The sequence below is a fragment of the Acinonyx jubatus genome, chromosome B3 (assembly GCF_027475565.1).
Source record: "Acinonyx jubatus isolate Ajub_Pintada_27869175 chromosome B3, VMU_Ajub_asm_v1.0, whole genome shotgun sequence".
NCBI classification, from domain to species: Eukaryota; Metazoa; Chordata; class Mammalia; order Carnivora; family Felidae; genus Acinonyx; species Acinonyx jubatus.
Genome location: NC_069386.1, coordinates 60,596,190 through 60,612,092, shown reverse-complemented (window position 1 = coordinate 60,612,092; position 15,903 = coordinate 60,596,190). Strand labels below are relative to the sequence as shown.

The following is a 15,903-nucleotide window of genomic DNA, read 5'->3' as shown; positions in this document are numbered from 1 at the left end:
AATACAGCCAGCTTTTTATTACTCTACCATTGGAATGGATTTGAGTTTAATGTATATTTATCATCTGAAATTGATTCCCCCCACCATAAGAATTTTCAAAACTCTCCAAATAAAACAGGGAGTCCTCACTATAAAGAATGAATTCCAGGGGTGCCTGGGTGGCTCAGTTGGTTAAGCATCCGACTTTGGCTCAGGTCATGATCTCGAGTTTGTGAGTCCGAGTTGTGTATCGGGCTCTGTGCTGACAGCTCAGAGCCTGGAGCCTGCTTTGGATTCTGTGTCTCCCTCTCTCTCTCTGCCCCTCTTGGGCTCATGCTCTGTCTCTCTCAAAAATAAACAAATGTTTAAAAAAAAAAAAGAAGTGAATCACTTTTACTGGCTAACTTAGAGGCTTCCTGATAACTGAGCTCCCTGGGGGCCCCTCTACAGGTCCTGCTGGACTGAAGGTCCCTTCAAGTAAGAAAAGGTGAACTCAACCTCGAGGCTGAGTTAGTAGAGCACTGAGTTGATGACATCCTGTTATGGCCTTACATGGTATCTGGTATTAAAGAGGTGCCACTCAGAGGGCTGGGAGACATTTATTTTCGAATTTAGTAATACATACAACCTGCTTATTAAAAATAATTGGAGGCAGTCTGTGGTGTTACAACACAAAACAGTATAAAATTTATTTAAAAGGGGCAGAACAAGATGGGTGCTTCAGTGGCATCTGACTCTTGATTTCGGATTAGGTCGTGATTGCATGGGTCATGAGTTCAAGCCCCACATTGGGCTCTGCACTGAGATTTTCTCTCTCTCTTTCTGCCCCTCCCCCACTCATGCTGTCTCTGTCTCTGTCTCTCTCTCTCTCTCTCTCTCTCAAAATAAATAAATAAACTTAAAAGATTCAAACTCTGATAATATCTTTTAAAAAATAATAAAAGGGGCAGAACATGAACACTGTTAGCAGGGACAGTGTCTGCTGTATCAGTCACTCCGTTGAGTTTTGTATTTTCTGATACATAGGCCAATAGAGAAACACACTGGGTGATGAATTTAAAAATTTTTTTAAGGGGGCACCTGGGTGGCTCAGTTGGTTAAGCATCCGACTATGGCTCAGGTCATGATCTCATTTTGTGAGTTCAAGCCCATGTTGGTCTCTGTGCTAACATTGTAGAGCCTGGAGCCCACTTTGATTTCTGGGTCTCCTTTCTCCCTGCCCCTCCCCTGCTCACACTCTGTGTCTCTGTCTCAAAAATAAACATTAAAAAAGTAAAAAAAAAAAAAAAAAGAAACATAAACTATAAGCTTCTTAGTGAGAAGCTGAATCTACAGTAACAAACATTCATTTAAACTATTTATAAAACCACTGTTACATAGTTCAAGACACCATTTATCAACCAGTTAACAATGGCAAAGCCAAGCCATGGCATTTGAATGCTTCCATCTAACACCCTGGGTGGAGAATCAGACAAGAGATACTCAGTGTCCCATAGTCACATTTTCTTAAACTCTAGCAAGGGTTGAATACCTGGACAGGAGGGCCATACTGATGCTTTACAGAAAGTAGACATGTAGTTCCTTTTTTTGTATATGCATGAGCTAGCTGCAAATATGCCTGCAGCAGGGCTAGTCGTTTCCCTTACCATGAAGCTAGGTCTACTTAAATACTTGATTGAAAGTCAAGTTGTCTATACTACGTAATATGGGTGAATTAATTTCCAGGTGAAAATTAAGGGCAGAACAACTACCTCAATCAGAAACTTGTGTGTAGGCCTGAAGATGTGTTGAATACATGAGTAAATTATTTTTTACTGATACCCCATCTGAATGAGTTTATTTCTAAAATCTTATGCCTACTCCCCACTGTACAAGGAATAGATCTATCATGGGTTATTTGGTATGATCTGTTTGGAAACTGGAAAATAAAAAATAATTACAGTGACTTCACTATAGCTGATAGGAAGTTGTTATTAACAGTTGACATGTTTTGGGATTGGTCATTGGATAGTGTTAGATAATCATAAATAAGAGATCCTAGACAGGATCTTGACTTGGATAATTAGAGCAGGGAAACCTATTTGACTTAGTCACCAAAGGCTTTTTCTACAACCATCAGAAACATTGTGCCCCAAGATGCATGTTTATTTTACCAACAGTGGAAATGATGAAATCTTAAAATCTTTATTAATATGATGTGAAAAAAATCCCAGTTGAATTAGCATTTCTTTCATCATTATATGTTTATATGTTATAATTGGCTGAGGGTTTTTTTGGTGAATTTTTTTCTCAATTTTTAATGCATTTATTACCCATTTATATTAATGCTATAATATATTGCAAATACTTTCCTACAGTTTATATTTTAACTATATTAATGGTGTCTTTTATCTTGTGAAAGGCTTTTTTTTTAATTTACCCACCTTTTCCTTTTAAGGGTCTGAGTTTTTTTGCTATGTCCCTCCTATTCCAAAAATCATAAAAATGAGCTCTTATTTATTTTTACTGCTTTTATTATTTTCCCCTATATTTAATCCTTAACCCACATCTTTGTGTAGACGTATGATTGAGCTTTTTGCTTTGTTAAGACTGAAGAGGATTTTTATTGGTAAAAGAAAGGGAGGAATTGATTACATGCATTGTTACCAAATGAATTAGTACTACTACAATCAATGGTATAATATTCTACCTGAAGAAAAAGTCAGAAGGATTGATAAGGGCTAGTAGGATCATTTCTACAATTTAAGTTGCTCAAACAAAGGTGTAGAGTTGATGGTCCTGACACCAGGTGAACTGTGAGGAGACACAGCATGGAAACTGGGAATCTTCGGGGAAAGATAGACATAAAAAGTGTGGTTGGTTAAATAGAAGAGCATGCTTGTTACGTCTAACCTGGGCTCTTGGCTTATGGTACAGATGTGTACTTAGTAAATATTTTGGTTTTAACTTTGTCTCACTTAAGAATCTCTTCTGCTTGTATGTTGAGATGAGAAGTTAACATAATTCTCTTACTGCTTTATTTCCTAGGATATAATCAGTATTTTTCTATCTTAAAATTTCAGTAGTCCCACCACTGTTGTCCTTAACAAAGTTGCATTTCTTCTGCTTGCAACAGAGTTTAAACTAGTGATAGGAAGACATTGTTATTCTTTGTGCCTTGACAATATCAAAAAAAGATAAGGTAGGAGGACTCTTCCCAGTCATTTCAAAGGGAGCATTTCCCTTTCTCCCTCATTTGGTTTTAGTTTTTTTGTTTCTTTGTTTGTTCTTTAAAGAACTTTTTAAGAAACCACTGGAGGATAATTGGGGTAGGGGTAGAGTTACTTGTAGATTACTCATGCTAATTATGTAATAGGTGGTTCTTCAAGTTTATATTTAATAAACTGCGTATCACCTTCTCAAAGATACCATATGTCCAAGGGAAGCTACTTATCCTCCTTTCTGGACACAGGGATTGTTTAGCCACATCTTCTAGTCAGAAAATACCTGGGTTCATGGCAGCTTGGAAAGGCTTTCTGTCACACATGACTCAGCACAACCAGAAGTTACTCCTAACTCAGTTACCATACCAAGGCAAGTTGCAAGGCACTGCCCACCTGGCAGGTAGGAATAGGATGAGGTGGTGAGAAGGAAAGATAACAAGTGGGGTTAAAATTGGGATAGAACAAGGGGATGAATGGGGGTGCTCTGGAGACAGTATCCTCTAAGAAGCCAAACTTGAACAAGGTTGTGGGTGTCTTTCTTCAGAAGCCTCCTGTCACTAAGGGAAAAGTGGCGACCCCAGTTCCTCTCAGGGGAAGACTCCCTGTGGCTTGTACTCCCACCAGCCAGCAACGCTCGCAGGGGGCCGCAGGCCGCAGCACCTTGTGCGGGAAGGGGTCCACCAAGCGTCCTGTTCTGTCAGCAACTAAAATGAACGTCAGGTAAGAAGAGGACGAGATCTCAAAGCTTTACTGCTTCCTGTACATTTCAGGTAGATGACATCAAATGTGTTTCAATGTTGGTGAAAAAGAAGGCAAAGAGGATCAGAACAGAAAGATCAACAGATGGTTTTTATCAATTCTAATCTTTATTTAAATGTGTGTTCTGTTTTCTTATTTTATCAAATTTCTCTAAGCTCATATTTGGTTCATAAGATAGAAAATATATATGGATATTCATTTTATTAGTTTAATGCATGCCTGCAAAGATACATAAAATTTTTCCATTGACTTAAAAGTAAAGTTGAAGCTAAATTCCTACAGAAAATCTCTCAATGCAGTGAACTAAATTGACTCATCCTAAAGTAGAAATATTATAACCCATTGGGTACTAGTGTCATGGCCATCATGCCTCATTGATTCCTCTTGTTTCTTGTGCCTTTCCTGATAGCAAGATAGCCATCAAGTATAAGCATCACAGAGATGAAGATGTTCAGGCCCCTTTTCTTTAATACTGAAACATTTTTTTTTTCTTTAATTTACATCCAAGTTAGTTAGCACATGGTGCAACAATGATTTCAGGAGTAGATTCCTTAATGCCCCTTACCCATTTAGCCCATCCCCCCTCCCACAACCCCTCCAGCAACCCTCAGTTTGTTCTCCATATTTAAGAGTCTCTTATGTTCGTTCCCCTCCCTGTTTTTATATTATTTTTGCTTCCCTTCCCCTGTGTTCATCTGTTCTATGTCTTAAAGTCCTCATATTAGTGAAGTCATATGATATTTGTCTTTCTTTAATTTCGCTTAGCATACTACCCTCTAGTTCCATCCACATAGTTGGAAATGGCAAGATTTCATTCTCTTTGATTGCCTAGTAATACTCCATTATATACATATATATGTATATATATACCACGTCTTCTTTATCCATCCATCAATGGACATTTGGGCTCTTTCCATACTTTGGCTACTGTCAGTAGTGCTGCTATAAACATCGGGGTGCTTACGCCCCTTCAAAACAGCGTATCTGTATCCCTTGGGTAAATACCTAGTACTGCAATTGCTGGATCATAGGGTAGTTGTATTTTTAATTTTTTGAGGAACCTCCATACTGTTTTCCAGAGTGGCTGCACCAGTTTGCATTCCCTCCAGCAGTGCAAAAGAGATCCTCTTCTCCTCATCCTCACCAACATCTGTTGTTGCCTGAGTTGTTTATGTTAGTCATTCTCACAGGTTTGAGGTGGTATCTCGTTGTGGTTTTGAGTTGTGTTTCCCTGATGATGAGTGATGTTGAGCATTTTTTCATGTGTCGGTTGGCCATCTGGATGTCTTCTTTGGAGAAGTGTCTGTTCATGCCTTTTGCCTGTTTCTTCACTGGATAATTTGGTTTTTGGGTGTTGAGTTTGACAAGTTCTTTACGGATTTTGGATAATAACCCTTTACCTGGTATGTCGTTTGCAAATATCTTCTCCCATTCCATCGGTTGCCTTTTAGTTTTGCTGATTGTTTCCTTCGTGGTGCAGAAGCTTTTTATTTTGATGAGGTACAAATAGTTCATTTTTGCTCTTGTTTCTCTTGCCTCTGGAGGCGTGTTGAGTAAGAAGTTGCTGTGGCCAAGGTCAAAGAGTTTTTTGCCTGCTTTCTCCTCGAGGATTTTGATGGCTTCCTGCCTTGCATTTAGGTCTTCCATCCATTTTGAGTTTATTTTTGCATATAGTATAGGAAAGTGGTCCAGGTTCATTTTTCTGCTAGTTGCTGTCCAGTTTTTCCAGCACCACTTGCTGAAGGTACTGTCTTTATTCCATTGGATATTCTTTCCTGCTTTGACAAAGATAGTTGGCCATACATTTGTGGGTCCATTTCTGGGTTCTCTATTCTATTCCATTGATCTGAGCGTCTGTTTTTGTGCCAGTACCATACTGTCTTAATGATTACAGTTTTGTAGTACATCTTAGGTGTGAGATTATGATGCCTCCAGCTTTGGTTTTCTTTTTCAAGATTGCTTTGGCTATTTGGGGTCTTACCTGGTTCCATACAAATTTTTAGGGTTGTTTGTTCCTGCTCTGTGAAGAATGCTGGTGTTATTTTGATAGGTATTGCATTGAATATGTAGATTGCTTTGGGTAGTATTGACATTTTAACAATATTTGTTCGTCTTACCCAGGAGCATTGAATCTTTTTCCATTTTTTTGTGTCTTCTTCAGTTTCTTTCATAAGCTTTCTATAGTTTTCATTGTATAGATATTTCACCTCTTTGGTTAAATTTATTCCTAGGTTGTTTTTTTTGTTTTTTTTGTTTTTTTTTTTTTTTAATTCTTAATCTCCGCACCCAATGTGGGCCTCAAACCCACACCCTGAGACTGAGAGTTGCACGCTCTACCAACTGAGTCAGCCACGTATCCCTGGTTCTCTCCTTTTTCAAGGGCATTTGCAGCATCTAATAGAGGTGGTGCCTGGTAACACTTCCCCCAACACATGCAATTATTTGACATAGTTTTTAATTTTTTAAAAATATTTATTTTTGAGAGAGAGAGACAGAGTGAGAGCAGGGAGGGAACAGAGAGAGAGGGAGACACAGAATCCAAAGCAGGTTCTAGGCTCCGAGCTGTCAGCACAGAGCCCGACACGGGGCTTGAACCCATGAACAGTGAGATCATGACCCAAGCCGAAGTCGGACGCTTAACTGACTGAGCCACCCAGGCGCCCCTGACGTAGTTTTTAGAGTTTAAAAATGCCCTGATATTTAGAATTCTATTTATTGAGTTAGCTTGGAATATGAGGTAGCTATAGTTGGCAGTTTGGATTGTATTTAATACTACCTAAGGACACCATGGTCAGGGGTAAATTGTTGCTACACTGCAGTATACAGAGCAGCCTGGATTTCACGGCACTTCTCCTAACATTGTTTTCTTAACTGTGTTGTAAAATGTTTTGTAATAATTTTGAGGGTTGATTCAGGATTACCGCTACATCTTTAGTAGAAGTCCAGAAGTTCTCATCTGTTAATTCTGCCATCACTACCATGTATATTAATATCTGTCCTTTCTGAATTTCACTGAATCTAAGGACCCCATCAACCAGAGATTCACCATTACCATAGGGACCACTAAAAAAAATCACTGCCAGGGCACCTGGGTGGCTCAGTTGGTTGAGTGTCCAACTCTTGTTCTTAGCTCAGGTTGTGATCTCACGGTTGTGAGTTCAAGCCCCACAATGGTCTCGGTGCTGATGGTGCGGAGCTTGCTTGATGTTCTCTATCACCCTCTCTCTCTTCCTCTCCCCATCTTGTGCTCTCTTCCTCTCAAAATAAACGTTAAAAAAAAGAAAAAATCACTGCCAGCTATGATGTGTTACAAATTATTAAACACATCCCAAGTTCAGACATTAAAATGTAGAAAAACTGTGCATCATAGAAACAGTGAAATGTCTTTATGGCAATTTGCCAAGAGTAGACAATGGGCTTATGTACATTTCAAATAAATGGCATTCTTCTAGGAAGATGTAAGATCTGTTCCCGTTACTTATTTGGCATAGCAGTCTCCTGTTCCCTCTGACTTGACATCATCAGGAGGAGAAAGTACTTCCTAAACTGTAACTTGAACCCCCCGGCAGCTCCTTTGAGCTTTGCCTTGTCCTTTATTGGTCAAGGCAAGGAGAGCAGAGAATACAAAACCATATTTTACCAGAAAAGTTGATAAATGATTTGCTTTAGTATCAGTGTTTTAAAATGTTTACTCTGCAAAAGAGGTTCATTCACATAAATATTTATTGAGTCCTTTTGCTACTTGGTGACAGGTGTGTGTTTGATACAAGTTACTCTTGACATAAGCACTAATGTCTTGTACCCCACTGTCCTGTTTAGGTTTTCAGCTGCTACCAAAGATAATGAGCATAAACGGTCACTGACCAAGACTCCAGCCAGGAAGTCTCCGCATGTGACTATGTCTGGGAGTACCCCAAAAGGCCAGGCTGTGCTTCAGACATGCAAGCTGAAGACCACAAAGGGGAATTCTGCTTCTGGTAAAACAGAACAAAAACTCTGGTTCATCTTTAAGCATGTAACTTCCTGAAATTAAGTATTATATCTGTTTACTTAAAGCTACTCCATATCCATAAAATCAAAAGCAAAAATTTGACCATAGCATATTTTTCATTTTATATTGGTGAGGAAAATGCCAGACACATAAACAAAGTGATTACCGCCTGAGGACTCCATCCTGTCTAGGAGGAGTCCTAAGATGGTAACCCTCCCTGAAGAGCATTCAGCTCCTTCTCGAACTCAGGGATGAGGAGGAGGATCAGAGTATGCATTACAGCCTCTGTTTGGTCCTCTGGGACTCTGAAACAGGATTCCAGAGTTCATGGAATAAATGCCGCACTATGGACCAGTAGATTGTGTAAGCCAGAATAAGCCATATGGATACTCTTCTACACAAAGTCTACTTAATTAGTACCTACATTGACCAGTTGGTTTTCAAAAGAATACTGCAATAGTGGTATGAAGTTTAAAAAAGTCCCACCAGCAGATTGAGGCTTGTATTAGAATTAAGTATGTCAAGATTTTCCGGAGAGTCCTACTGAATGTGTCAGGAGAGAGTCTTGATCACATAGAAAGGGTTGCCAGCTTGCCCAAGACTAGAGCAATCCAGCTGGAGCTTCAGACCAAAGGAAAGTACAGTGTCGATAATAATCAGTGTGGAGACTGTTGAGAATTTCGTCATACCTTAAAGATAGAATAATGAGACTGACAACTATATTTTAAAAGGGTCCAAAATGGTGGGAACAGTAAGTTTATGATTCCTCCTTAAATGAGCTAATTCCCATTCTAACCTTTAATTTACAGCAAGTAGACATTCCATATAACATTATATTTTGTTGTTGTTGTTAAATGTTTATTTTTGGTAGCACACAATAGGGGGAGGGGCAGAGAAAGGGGGACAGAGGATCCAAAGCAAGTTTTGTGCTGCCAGCAGCAAGCCGGATGTGGGGCTCGAGCTCACGTACCACAAAATCATGACCTGAGCCGAAGTCAGATGCTCAACTGACTGAGCCATCTAGGCACCAGTCCATATAACATTCTAAATCTTACAGTATGGGAGAAAGGGGACTGGGCAGAGGGCAGTACTAAAAATTTAGTGGACTTGGCTAAGATACGACTGTGTTATTTTACAGAGAGCTGGGGTCACAGAGTAGCAGCCCTTACCTCGTAAAGAGAAAGGACTCAGAAATGGTCACAGATAAGGACATGAGGCAGAAACTAAATGTTTACCATATTCAGAACTTTCTCCTCATGGTAATTCAGGGGTGTGCCCAGTTAGGATGGGATAGTTTTTCCCTAAGAGATAGGAGTTTTATGTAAAGGAAATAAAATTGTATGATTTCTTTTCCCTGTGATTTGCTTCTTTCACTCAGCATAATGTTCAAGAACCATCCGTATTGATAAATGAGCTAAAGTTTATTCATCGTCACTGGTACGGATGTATTTCAATGTATCTGTTTTACTCCTCATGGACATGTGGATATTTCCAACTTCTGTTATTATGTATAGCATTAGGACCATTCTTATTAACCGTGTCTCCCATACACATATAAGAGCTTCTGTAGACCTAGGATGGACTGCTGGTTAGCAGGGTTGCAGATGGCTACTGTACAGGTTGAATTGTACCCATTTAAACTCTCATCAGCATTGTGGGCAGCCCCAGTGTTTCCCACCACCACTGGCACCTGATAGTGACACAATGAGATCTCTTAAGCACAGGGGTTTTGTGATTTTTGGATTTCACTGAGTGGTCCTAGACGCTGGTGGCTTATTCATGTATACACGCAAGTGCTAACATAGGACAATAGCCAAGTGCAGCCTGTGATGGAAAAGAATTATAAAATGTGCCCAACTCTAGTACAAATTGGGCTGAGTCCTACCATCTTTGTGTATTAACTTTATGGTACAAGAATTCACATTTTTGAGGCGCCTGGGTGGCTCAGTCAGTTGAGCGTCTGACTTTGACTCAGGTCATGATCTCAGAGTTCCTGAGTTCAAGCCCCGCATCAGGCTCTGTGCTGACAGCTCAGAGCCTGGAGCCTGCTTCGGATTCGGTGTCTCCCTCTCTCTCTGCCCCTCCCCCACTCACGTTCTGTCTATCTCAAAAATAAATGTTAAAGAAAAAAAAATTTTTTTTAAAGAATTCACATCTTTTAATAAGTTTTATTAAATAACAACCTGAGCCACGGATCTTTTCATCTATATGTGATAAGGTTCCTTGCAGGCTTTATATCTATTTGTGTGAAAGAAAATGTTACTACTAATGTATAATATTTTTAATTTTTTTTTTTAATGTTTTATTTATTTTTGAGACAGAGAGCATGAGCATGAGCAGGGGAGGGGCAGAGAGAGAGAGCGAGACACAGAATCCAAAGCAGGCTCTAGGCTCTGAGCTATCAGCACAGAGCCCGACACAAGGCTCAAACTCACAGACCTCGAGATCACGACCAAAGTCGGACGCTCAATCGACTGAGCCACCCAGGCACCCCTAATGTATAGTATTTTTAAAGGATAAATAATATCAGGGACACAGGTTGAAAATTTACCCACTTCTTTAAACAGGATTTTCAACACCCAGCTGACCCTAGGAAATACCATAAGATTGAGACTATTTGGGGAGCTGGTCACAAGCAAATCTCAGTGGTTAGCTTTCCTTGGTTATTCTTTTTTCCCCTTTTCCTTTTTAACCAAACTGATGATCTATAGATGATATTCCTAATATTGAGAAGTGGTACTTCAATAAAGAACTTTATAGATCTTTTTTTCTAATTAAGCCCTGGGGGGGGTTGTTCTTTGGTTTTGTAGTTGTTACCCCATTCAAGTTGACAACTGAAGCAGCACAGACTCCAGTCTCCAACAAGAAACCAATATTTGATCTCAAAGCAAGTCTGTCTCGTCCCCTCAACTACGAGCCACACAAAGGTATGTGGGAATGTTCTGAGATAGAAGACATGCAATAGACTTAAGATTAAATAGTTCTGCAGATCTGAGGATGTGAAAGATTCTCACACTTGACCCCCTAGAATTCCTTCCCCTTGGGCCCACATGACCCATGATTAAAAGACTGTCCACTAAGCAAATACTAAATAATTGATTCACCTACATTTTTGTTAATCCAAAGACATAACTTCTAATCATTGTTAGGGCAAAAAAATTTTCAGGCAAAATCAGGAAACTTGGAAATTGGCCTTTGGGTAAATGAATGTTTTTTTTACAACTTTCAAGTGATTCCAGGCTGGAATCTGCCAGTCCAACAACCTGGGACCTTTATTGGCCATATAAATGCCCATATAAATTGGGCATATGTTAAAGCATCTGTATCTTGCAGTGATTCTAAAATTACTTTAAACATGAAGACTTCCCACAAATCATGTCCAATAGTGTTTATCTTTAAATTAGTAAATAAATCTTATTTAGAGGTAAGTCATTTGTAGTCCAAAAGCAAAACAACTACTTTCCTCTCACCCCGCAGCCCTCCCCTCTTTTTCCCATATGTGGCCCTGGCACCTCTATTCACTGAGTTGTCAGGGAGAAACCTAGGAGTCCTCTGGCTCCTTGCTCTCTTAGACCCCATACCTAGTGCATCAGCTGGTCCTTTGAGCTCTACCTTTGATCTAGATCTTTGACCCCAACTATTTTCACCCTCCACTGCAACTCCCTTTCATCCAGGTCATCATCATCTCTCCTAGACTTTTGGAATAGCCTCTAGGCCCCACTCCAACCTGAAAAACAGATCAGAGCACATCACTGATTTGCTCAGAACCTCCTAAGAGTTCTCATCTCTCCCCCAAGTTGATTTCATCACCTCCTCCCCTGACGTTGTGTCAATAACACTGGTGTTTCACCCCCTCAAACAGACTGAGCTCATTCCTACCTCCAGGTCTTTGAACTTGTTATCCCTCTGGTCCACCTAGAATACTAGCCCCACACCCCTTTGCACAGCTCCCTCCCTTGTTTTAATGCAGCATTCACTCAACTGTCACCAACTCAGAGGGCTTTCCTCCCTTCCCTGCCTCACACACTGCTGTTTTCTGTTTCTTCATAGCATGTTACTTTCACCTGATACATGTTACCTGACTATAATCCACCTCTACCACTGAAAAGTAAGCCCGAAAGAGCAAGGATTATTTAAAATTTATTGTCAAATTGGTTTCCATACAACACCCAGTGCTCATCCCAACAAGTGGCCTCCTCAGTGCCCATCACCCACTTTCCCTTCTCCCCCAACTCCCATCAGCCCTCAGTTTGTTCTCAGTATGCAAGAGTCTCTTATGGTTTGCTTCCCTCCCTCTCTGTAACTTTTTTTTTCCTCTTCCCTTCCCCCATGGTCTTCTGTTAAGTTTCTCAGGATCCACATATGAGTGAAAACATAAGGTATCTTTCTCTGACTGACTTCTTTCACTTAGTGTTAATACCCTCCATTTCCGTCCATGTTGCTGCAAATAGCCAGATTTCATTCTTTCTCATTGCCAAGTAGTATTCCACTGTATATAAAAACCACATCTTCTTTATCCATTCGTCAGCTGATGGACATTTAGGCTCTTTCCATAATTTGGCTGTTGTTGAAAGTGCTGCTATAAACATTGGGGTACAAGAGCCCCCATGCCTCAGTACTCCTGTATCCCTTGGATAAATTCCTAGCAGTGCTATTGCTGGGTCATAGGGTAGTTCTACTTTTAATTTTTTGAGGAACCTCCACACTGTTTGCCACAGTGGCTGCACCAGTTTGCATTCCCAGCAACAGTGCAAGAGGGTTCCCGTTTCTCCACATCCTCTTCAGCATCTATAGTCTCCTGATGTGTTAATTTTAGCCACTCTGACCATTATGAGGTGGTATCTCAGTGTGGTTTTGATTTGTATTTCCTAGATGAAATACTTTATAATATTAAATATGTTTAACCTTGGGATAAACTACTTGGTTGTGATGGCTTTTTTTTTTTTTTAATTTTTTTTCCAACGTTTATTTATTTTTGGGACAGAGAGAGACAGAGCATGAACGGGGGAGGGGCAGAGAGAGAGGGAGACACAGAATCGGAAACAGGCTCCAGGCTCTGAGCCATCAGCCCAGAGCCTGACGCGGGGCTCAAACTCACGGACCGCGAGATCGTGACCTGGCTGAAGTCGGACGCTTAACCGACTGCGCCACCCAGGCGCCCCTGTGATGGCTTTTTTTAATGTGCTATGTAATTGGATTTAGTATTAAGATTTTTTTTTGTAGTATGAGGACTATCTGTGACTTTCCAAGGATTAAAAAGTAGGACATACTTTTAATTTTAGGAGAAAAAAATGCAAATTGGATCTGTGGAATATGAAATTAAAGCTAATAGAACTATGCTGGCAAATATCTATAAAAACACAGTGTAAATACTGAAAAGGAGTAGTCCCAGAGAGAGAATAAAATTGGGACTATAAATACAAGAATCTTCCTAACTCTTTGTCTTTCCTAAACTAGGAAAACTGAAACCATGGGGACAATCTAAAGAAAAGAATTCTCTGAAGGAGCATGTAAACAGAGTTAGCTTCCACAAGAAAACTTACAAACAACCTCCTCTCCAGACTAGGTGAGTACATAATTATGCAGGTCTATAGTTTTTCATGTTGAAAGACTATAGATAAAAAGAAAGCCTCTGAGGGACAGAAAGTTTTGATAATAGTGGTATTTAGGAAGAGTAGGAGTAGAATCACATACAGAACTGCCTAACAGTATGGGTGCCTAAGCCCCACCACAATGGTTTCTAATTTAGTAAGTGGGAGGTGGGGCCCAAGTAACTGCACTGTTTACAAAGCTCTGTAGGTGATACAGAAGGGGACACTGTTCTCTCACATGACCTATTGGCCCCAACAGGACACCTGGACAACCCTCCAGCCCCTAATCCAAGTGCCCAGAGCACCTAAGTATACAGATAGATGTAATTCTTCACTCCCAGGGAAACCTGGGTTACTAGGCTACACTAGGGGAGATCCCAGGATGATCGTAAGCGGCTTCCTTCTGCTTGAAAACCAAGTTAAAGCCAGAGCTTGCAGTGGGCTGCGGCAGGTGCTGGTGGAGTCATTTCCCCAAATAAAACTCTACTGATGCAGGGTTGCCCATCATCTGAGTTGCCTATAGCCAGCTGCCACCAAGACCTTTACTAACTTTGCTGTTAAGATTGTTAACATAGGAACACCTGGCTGGCTCAGTCAGAAGAGCATGCAACTCTTGATGTCCAGGTTGTGAGTTCAAGCCCCACGTTGGGTGTACAGATTACTTTAATAAAACTTAAAAAAAAAAATCAATCCTGACTCCCCGTCTGAATCCCCAGTTCCTTACAGAAAAGTACAGTGGCTTAATTCAGTAGACTATGGTTCTAGTTCAAGTATTTTCACCACACTATATGATTTTGAGCCTGACCTCTAACTTCCAAAAGTAGAGATTTATCATTTAAAACAAATTAAGGCACCAAGGTGCCTTCTGTCCCAGTTTCATGCTTAATTGTAGGGTGCCGCATTAACATAAAAGGAAAAATACCAGTTTGTAGCCCTTTAACACAAATGACTTACAGATATGGCTTCTATCAGACAAGCCACTAGATAGAGGACAGTGTCCGATGAGAGTGTGTTCTGTGCAAGTGTGCAGGAGGTCAGTGTAAGCTTGGACAGGAGTGTGACAACAGGTGGATTCTTGAGCTTCACTAGAGCCTAATGTGTACCTGTCCCTCTTTAGGGAAGAACAACGGAAGCAACATGAGCAAAAACGAAAGGAGAAGAAAGCAAAGGTTTTGGGAGCTCGAAGAGGCCTCATTATGGCTGAAAATTAATTTTTTAATGTCTTGTAAATACCTTATTCTGAACACTTTTTGTAAGTATTTTTCTACTGTCTTCCCCGCTTTAGTCAAAAAACCTTTTTCTGTTCTTTGTTCACTATTTATGTAGTGTCGGTGCATTCTTAACATGCTACATCTCCGAAGACGTTATTAACTTTAAGGCTCACATATTCTTTGACGTGGTTTTTACTTAAGTCTCTGTACAATTCACTTTTGAACTGAGACTCATCCTATAGATTCTTGACCTAGATTTTTCATGTCAAGTTCCGTGTGCTGATTCTAATATTAATTGTAATCCTGTTCTAGGCAACAGCATTTACCCTGATGGTAGGTAGTTCTACCACAAGCTTTAGTAGAAATTGCACCAATAAAAAGTTACGAATAGGGTAAGCTGAGAAAGTTCACTTCTTGCTCCTCTAGAGAATCTAGTAGTCTTGATCAAACTGGGGGCCATTTGGGTTTGTTATGGCATTAATATTCTACCTATGTGAAGTATCTGGTTACCTATGCACATTAGTTCAGATCAATATAATTGGCATCTGTCACTCAACATACTCTTAAAAACTGTATTGCTCATTCTAGCCTTGCTTATTTAAAAACATACAGGGCCATACTGAAATCTGAGGATTGCTGCTTCAAGGATCATTATGCTCTGTGAAACTGACCTTTTACTCACTTTATGGAAAAAGACGACTTGCTTAGCACCATAGCCATGCTTGTTGAACCTAAGTGGAGCTTCTGAGCTTTGTACTAATTAAGATTTTCATAGTTTTCTCATGGTGGTAGATGGATTGTTTGTAAATAAATTGGCTTCCAAGATTGAGTTGACCAGCTAAGATGTTAACAGGTGTCTACTTGTACTCCTTGTGCATTCTTTCCTGACCACCTCTTCCCACCCTAAGAAATGATCATGTCTTCCTTCTGTATTTTTTCACAGCACATACCAATTCTATTATACTTACCGTTAGATATGTGAGCCCAGAGAACACTGATATATTCCTGGGTGCTGAATATATTCAGATATTGCTAGTAAGGTAGAGATCATTGGAAAACAGACTGGTATGATGTTAAATATGTGTCTACCATATGAGCCAGCAATTTTCCTAGGTTTATATATATACCCAGGAGAAGCAGAATCACATGTCCAGACAAGAACTTGTATG

The 15,903-nt window shown here is 40.1% G+C and overlaps 1 protein-coding gene across 4 annotated transcripts in view; it reads left to right on the top strand.

Annotated features, from left to right (window-relative positions):
* Window positions 1-15,584, top strand: part of NUSAP1 (nucleolar and spindle associated protein 1) — a 41,386-nt gene extending 25,802 nt beyond the window's left edge. For all 4 annotated transcript variants that reach the window (XM_015064905.3, XM_015064904.3, XM_015064903.3 and 1 more), the window contains exons 7-11: window positions 3,727-3,902; window positions 7,761-7,918; window positions 10,743-10,859; window positions 13,390-13,498; window positions 14,641-15,584. In XM_015064905.3, the coding sequence (XP_014920391.2) occupies window positions 3,727-3,902; window positions 7,761-7,918; window positions 10,743-10,859; window positions 13,390-13,498; window positions 14,641-14,734 (654 nt within the window). In that variant the 3' untranslated portion in view covers window positions 14,735-15,584. The remainder of the gene's footprint in view (window positions 1-3,726; window positions 3,903-7,760; window positions 7,919-10,742; window positions 10,860-13,389; window positions 13,499-14,640) is intronic.
* Window positions 15,585-15,903: the final 319 nt, after the last annotated feature.